Raw genomic sequence first — 7,453 nt, 5'->3', positions numbered from 1 at the left:
CTAAAACTTTCAGCTAAACTCTTTGATAATTTTATGACTAGACGAATATAAAAATTTTCCCCTTACTCTTTCTACCTCAGCACAGTACGGTGGTTCGCAGGCTTTAGTAGACTCTTTTTGAATGATGATGTTAACTTTCACAAGGAAGAGGTTTATGATAGGAGAGGGATTTTAACAGATAAGGCATAGATATGGTTTCTGTAATGCATTATTTGAAAGGGTTTAGCGGTTGATTGTTCCACTACTTCCGGTATTTTATGGAGTTTTTCTATAGAAAATTTGTTTAGATCTCTCATTTATTTGCAAAAAGCACTTCAGTAGTAAGAGGAATCCGAAAAAAAAATTTCTTAGAATTTTCGCCAGACGACATTCTTTGTCTGACGACATTCTTTGTCTGGGTCACATTTGCGAAGTCGTGACTTAAGGGCAAAAACAAATCAGAAAAATCGAGATAGAGAAAAGATCCGGTTTCCTTTTTTTGTATGTTCTTATGTCTATATTGTTATGTTACAGTTACATTATTTTGTCAACCCACGATCAGGCGTGCACTATGATAACGTTAGGGCACGTGCGACTAAACGACGGGTCTGAAGACTAGACCCCTCACAGACCTCTCGCACGCTCACATCGCTCGCTGACTTGAGCCTCTCGTTTGGCAGAATGCTCATAGCCTATTACTATGTCTCCAAGATGACAAGTTGTGTCGAAGAAATCAGATCGGTTGATGATGTTTAAACAAACCACCTTTTCATTAATAAATTGTTCGCAGTTTTGAATCGTAAGGTATACCATCGTAATGCATATTGGTTTATTTTCCAAATTCGAGTCCGTCTTAGAAAACTAACTCAAATTTCAGCTTGCGAGCAAGTTCTCATTGGCGCTTACATCGCTAGCCTACGTGTAGCCGTACCCTTCCCCCCCCCCCCCCCATCAAGGTGAAGCGAGGGAACGTCTTTAATCGTGTTCTGTGACGTACTCTAATTTATGCAAAATTATGTAACTTGTTGTTTTCACGCTTCCGTTTCACCTTGCGGGGGAGGGTACGGCTATACGTAGCCTATCACATCTCCCGCGGGCCCCAAATACGAAGACCTCTTCGCTCATGCGCAGCGTCAATGGGAACGTTTTTGCAAGCTGAAGTACTTAAATTTGTGCCCCGATTATCAGTAACCCGTGACAATGAGAACATTTTTACGTCGAGCAACATTTACGGAGTTAAAGTTTAATGCAACTACAGTTAAGATTATGAGACCATTTATAGATATTTACAAAATCGTTATACTTGTTGCAGGATGCTTTTTACGTTTACTTCTATATTACATAATTTTCTCGAGTCACTTATCACTTCAAGCGGGACCCACAATGAATATGACAACGATCATACGCGCTGCTCAATAGCTCATTCAGTCAGAACTTCATTGAAAATGAAAATTTTCCTTCACCCTGCTTATTCCTGTTATTTTTCCCGCTTTTAATCCGCGATGAGAAAACTTGAGGCTCTGCAGTCAAGGTTGAAAATTCTCTAACTTACTACGTCTTTATCAGTGCCACTGACGGAAGGCTTGCACGGTCTTCCTCTGTCAGTCTCTCCATTGTACGGAATCTGGAGTTTATTCAAAAAGTACAAAGATCGTTAGATAAGATGGAGTTTCTATGGAATTTAATAAAAATAAAATAAAAAAATTGGTGTGTATGTTCGCAAGCAACTAACTTAACATGCTTCCTCACTTTGAATGCCAGGTAAGCAAATAAATTTGTTTTCGAAATGATCTAAACAGCATTTGTTGATCATCTTTATATAAATTAAAGTGATCTACTGCCAGAAGAAAATTGCACACCTCGTTGGAAAGGCGTAAAGATACTAAATCAGTCCTTTGTGTCAGGGGGCTTCCAGTTAAAAGTGAACCAGTGTTGCTCGGCTGAGAGATTATGACAAGGTCCAACACTTACCAGGTATATATGTGTAAAGGCCGCTACCGCCATTATTATTATCATCATCTTCCACATGATCATCGTCATCATTACCGTCATCATCCTCATCACCGCCATCGGCATCATCATCATCGTCATCGTCATCATCATCATCATCACCGTCATTGGCATCATCCTTATCCTCATCATGGTCATCCTCTTCATCATCGTCGTCAACATCATCATCGTCATTGTTGTCCTCACCACCACTATCATTGCTATCGTCGTCAATGTCATCATCATCATCACTACCGTCACCGTCGTCACTATCACCCCCGCCACCGTCATGACCGTCGCGAACGATCACTATCACTGCTATCACTAACCTATTATTCATCCCCGTTATAACGATTATGATTATCATTTTCTTCACGATCACAGTTATGCCGCCAAAGCTAATAACTAGTCTTTTTGGTTGTTAGATGGTGCTCATGACAAGCCTATACAGGAAGAAAAGAAGAGAAAAAAAAAAAAAGGAAAATTGTTAGGAACTAAGAAAAAACGCTAAGTAAAAGCCTCACTCTTGATTTTTGAGACAAAACGGACCATACCTCCTAAGTAATTTTCGCATCAAACACTGTTCCTGCTTAATTATATAAAAGGTATAAATATTAAGATTTGGCCACATAAATGGCACGAAATTAAATATTTCACAACATAATCTGACCGAAAGCCAATCGAATGGCACGTACAGCAAATTACCTCGGGGCAAGTGGGACAATAAGGCCAACCAGGGCGATTTTTGAGTTTGAACACTAATGGCCAAGTTTAGATTTTGGTTTTAGGACTGATTTCGTCATTCCTGAATAACTCAGGTATCGTATTTTGCAGCTTGCTCGCTTCGCAAAATTTGGACATCAGTTAGGTCATAATTGGGTCAAGATTGGAATTCTATTGTAACAGTTACAGCCTGTTTTCGTACTTCTTGACGTTTTTTAAAAACAAATTACGGCTCAAAGGAGAGAAGTCTTTGTCAGCGGAGATGGAAATTGTTTTCACCGAGCTGTTGCTCGTAGGAGGGATGAAATAGGCGATGAGAAACACGAGGAGATCAGGAGGTGGAGTCGCTGTTTGTTTCAGAAAAATCCAAAGGTTTTTGAGCAGCGACTCTTCGCTATTTTCAACTACAAAAACAGTCACGGTTTCTAGAACACTAAAATTTTCTACAGTGGTTTCTTCGGCCGATCTAACTGAGTCTGAATCATGGCAGACTGTGACTGCACAACTCCTTTCAATGGATTTTTCATTTCATTTCATTTCATTTTATTTTTATTTAAACACGGTCAATTCATCAGCCTAAAAAATACATATCACATACGCTAGAATATTTAAAACTCAAACTATATACTATAACACTAAAAGCTGTTTTCCGTGAGTGCCGTGCGTTAGACTTAAAGAATGTCATTGATCTTACGTTTAAATACCCCCAGAGACTCTGTGTTCCTTATATCGCATGGTAGACTGTTCCATAATGTGGCGCCATTGTAGCTAAAGCTTTTTCGGTAATAATTAGTGCGCGGTAATGGAACATTGAGCTTATTTTCAGAGTCCCTGAGATCATAAGCAGAGTCACGCCACGTAAACTTTGAACAGACATCTAGACATCATGGTGGCTTTGTGAATTTCCTGCTGGCGTGTAAGATTTTTCCACCTTAAAAACTCGAGTAGCTCAGTTGCATCAGCATCATAGTTAGAGAATGTCAACACACGGGCTGCTCTATTCTGCAATTTCTGCAGTTTGTCTCGTAGCGTTTTCCCACAGTTACCCCAAACAATGTCACAGTAATCAAAGTGAGGTTTTACTAAGGCTTGGTAAACGAGATGTAAGGTTGATGCTGGGATCAGGTGCCTAATTCGCTTTAGGGCCCCGATACCAGAGGCGATCTTTTTGGTTAATTTTTCGATGTGACTATGCCAATCGAGTTTATCATCTATTATTACACCAAGCGATTTCGTAGCCGTAACCTGGCTCACCATAGTATTGTTCATTGTAATTGTTGGTGAAGCTGTGAGAGTATTCAGTCTCTGCCTCGACCCTATTAGCATGAATTCGGTTTTGGTCATGTTCAATGTAAGTTTGTTTGCTTGTAGCCGGTTGAAAACGTTTGCTAGGTCTTCATTTAGACAAAACTGAACATTCTCAAGATTACTGCCCGCATATGTAAGGTGCGTGTCGTCAGCGTACATTCTTGGTTTACAATTTGATAAGCAATTTGGAAGATCGTTAATATATAATAAGAACAATAATGGACCGAGGATGGTCCCTTGAGGGACGCCGCATGTCAGTGAGTAGCTATTGGAAAGCGACCCGTTCACAGAGCATTTTTGTGTACAGTTTTCTAGATATGACTGAAACCGTTTGAAAGATTTGCCATGTATACCATAATAGTTTAGTTTCGATAGAAGAATCTGATGATCAACAGTGTCAGAGGCTTTCTTCAAATCCAGAAAAATGACTCCATTGATTTTCCTGTTATCAATGTCATAGGCCCAAGAATCTGTCGCTTCCAACAAAGCTGTTACAATTGAATGATTAGCACGAAAACCTGACTGATTTTGACATAGAATATCGTGCTCTTTCTAATAGGCATAAAACTGTTCATAAACTATCCTTTCAAACGCCTTCGCCACAATTGGAATCACCGATATCGGGCGGTAATTGTTTACATCACCGCGGTTACCCTGTTTCTAAAGAGGGGAAACCCTTGCATATTTCCAGTCATCTGGGAACGTCCCTTGGTCAATAGATTGATTGAAAATATCACATATCGGCACACAAATAAGATCAGCACATTCCCTGACCAACCTAGCAGATATTTTGTCAAGGCCCGTTGCCTTTGACTTGTCTAGTTTATTTAAAAGTGAAAATACTTTATTTGGATTGATGGGTTGGAGCTTAAACCGTTTATCTGTAGCGGTAAGATATATTTGATAGCTACCACTATCGCAATTTATCTCACTGGCAAGTTTTGGACCAACATTAGCAAAGTGGTTATTGAATTCGTTTGATAGCTCCAACGGATTAGTTATCGTTAATCCGTTCACTTTTAGTGACGCCACTGACGTTTTCCCAGATTTTCGAGAGGTTAGCTCGTTTATAGTCTGCCAGGTCTTTCGGGAGTCGCTGGTGTGCTTATTAAAACTATTTTGGTAATAAACTAGCTTAGCTGAGCCTATTTGCTTATTGGTTATATTTCTTTGTTTCTTAAATAATGCCCAATCATTAGGATCATTTGTCTTGCTAGCTTTGATTTTTAATATGTCTCTATTATGCATAGAGTCTTTCAATGCTACGTTCAGAGGCTAGTGCATCCCACGAAATCGCTTTTAGGCCTCTTGTTGATCTTTCATTCCCTAAAATGAATGGGCCTTTGTTAGTGGGTGTTCCAAAAAAAGCCTATTCCAGAAACGGAAATTGTGCATCGCTGTGATCGTCGAAGGTCATTTCAGGAGAGACCGGGCGAGAATATTCTTGAAATAATCGCATTGAAACTTTCGTCGTTTACCCAGATAAAGAGATAGCAGTGTGGTTAATTTTCATAGAACTACCCAAATTAACTTCCCCACTGCTAATTGTATCTCACAATATGATAGTTAAAAGCAAAATAGGGGTAAGATCGATCGCGTGATTATTGAAGACAAAAATTAAAATTGCGCGCGCATTATCTATAAGTTTCTTAGTCTTGAATATGATACACCATCTCCCTCAAACCGCAATTGACCTCTTCGTTCCTAGTATTAATAGAAATTTATTCAAACAGAGTTCCTTATGAGAAATCGTTATGATTTGGCATATGTATCAAAAGCTGTAAAACAGAACCAGCACCCAAGAATTTCATGACAATAGGAAACTGATAGATAGCTAGATAGGAAAGTTAACTCAGTCTGCCGCGGGTATTTTGCAAAAAATGCAATGGATTGCCCACGTTGTTGTGGTCGCTCAATAATGTTTGTCTGAGAGCAAGAACACAGTTGGTCCATAATAGTCCGACCTAAACTTTCGTCGTTTCTTTAGTAAAGAAATTCCTACCTAGTTAAATTTTCATATAAATATCCTCTGATAGTTAGACGCAAAATGAGAATAAAATTTATCCCGTGATCATCGAAAACAGAAATGGAAAATTGCGTGCGCATTACAAGATTGCATAGTCATTGTTTTCAGTTCTCGAACACAATGCACAAGCTAATGAAGTCTGCGTTTACTGGAATTATCTTTTCCTTTTCGATGTAAAAGTGTGCGAGTTTGTTATCTGAATTACATATTCAATAGTCACATGCTTGGCTCAGACGAAAATTTAAGTTAACTGTTTTCGGACTGTAACGATAGCTACTTTGTTCACAGATAGCGTCGCCAGCTTAACAGGCACAAAACTGACACGAACTGTATACTAACAGTTAAAAGTGTATTTCAAGTCTTACCAGAAAGGAATGTAGCTTTCATTCTCTGATAATATACCTTTTGGATGATTTCGAATGTCATGAAGTCTTCTTCCTTTTCGATGTCCGAATTACTCCGTCATGTCGTTTATTAAATTTGGATGACTAAGCCACTGCCACTTCCGGTGCATGTGCATGGGTCTTAAAAGGGGGGGAGGGGAGGGGGGAAGGTAAACATTGATGGCCAAAGGCCAATTTGTCGGAAAATACTTCTTCGACGAGTCTAAGTTAATATTCATTGGGTGAAATGCCAAATTTTAGTGTCATTTAAGTAAAATTAAACAACTATTAAATCCAACGACAAATTTAAGCCATGTTTACTAAACTTAAACATGACTTAAAACTGTACCTTTGTTTAAGCGAGGTTTAAGCATTCTTAAATGCAAATTAAATCGACATTGAGATTTAAGCTATGTTTAAGTCATTTTAACCGTACTTAAATCCGTTGAAAGATTTAAGGTTACTTTAAACCACCTTAAATATAACGTTAAACCTACTGGGGAGATTTAAGGTCTAGTTAAAGGAGCCTTAAATACAACATTAAATTTATCATAATATTTATGCCGTGTTTAAGGACCTTCAAAACACATCAAATCTTTTGGTGTACACCAAGTCTACTTTATTGACATAATCTCTCACCAGAACCAGAAACCATGCGAGAACAGCCTCCAGCAACCTTCAATGAATTAATCATAGATTAATATTATGTATTTAGTAAAGCCACAATATTTTACGCTACTGATTTTATTGCTTTTTCAATTCCTTGGGTAATGAAATTGTTTGTTGATTGTGAACCTGAGACTTGATTTCTTGTGTTGGAAACTGTTTCACTAAAGAAAGGTGGTTGGACATGGAATTTGACTAACCTGAGCAAATAAGGTACGTTTCTTCAAAACCATATAATTTTAGTATATACCAAACCAGTGGATAGTGTTTTTCGCATGCTCTGATTGGCTACTCAAACTCAGGATAGTACATGCATGTGCCATCCACCTCCCAGCTTAAGCTGAAGTGTGAAAAACTTTTTTTGCAGTGTTCTGAGATA

The 7,453-nt window shown here is 38.6% G+C and overlaps 1 protein-coding gene across 1 annotated transcript; it reads right to left on the bottom strand.

The window, feature by feature from the left end:
* Positions 1-981: 981 nt before the first annotated feature.
* On the bottom strand, positions 982-6,509 carry LOC131779134 (secreted acidic protein 1A-like). The gene is made up of 3 exons (XM_059095671.2): positions 6,391-6,509; positions 1,951-2,411; positions 982-1,603 (listed from the first exon to the last, which is right to left on the bottom strand). The coding sequence occupies exons 2-3, from the start codon at positions 2,333-2,335 to the stop codon at positions 1,581-1,583; spliced, it is 408 nt and encodes a 135-aa protein (XP_058951654.2). The 5' UTR covers positions 2,336-2,411; positions 6,391-6,509; the 3' UTR covers positions 982-1,580.
* Between the last annotated feature and the right edge of the window lie 944 nt (positions 6,510-7,453).

Source organism: Pocillopora verrucosa, chromosome 4, assembly GCF_036669915.1.
Source record: "Pocillopora verrucosa isolate sample1 chromosome 4, ASM3666991v2, whole genome shotgun sequence".
Classification (NCBI taxonomy): Eukaryota; Metazoa; Cnidaria; class Anthozoa; order Scleractinia; family Pocilloporidae; genus Pocillopora; species Pocillopora verrucosa.
This window is presented reverse-complemented; position numbering and strand designations above follow the sequence as displayed.

Coding starts and splice junctions, on each gene's coding strand:
- LOC131779134 (XM_059095671.2), bottom strand. CDS start 2,335: ATGATAATCATAATCGTTATAACGGGGATGAATAATAGGTTAGTGATA. Junction 1,604..1,950: donor CCTTTACACATATATACCTG/GTAAGTGTTGGA, acceptor AATAAACTCCAG/ATTCCGTACAATGGAGAGAC.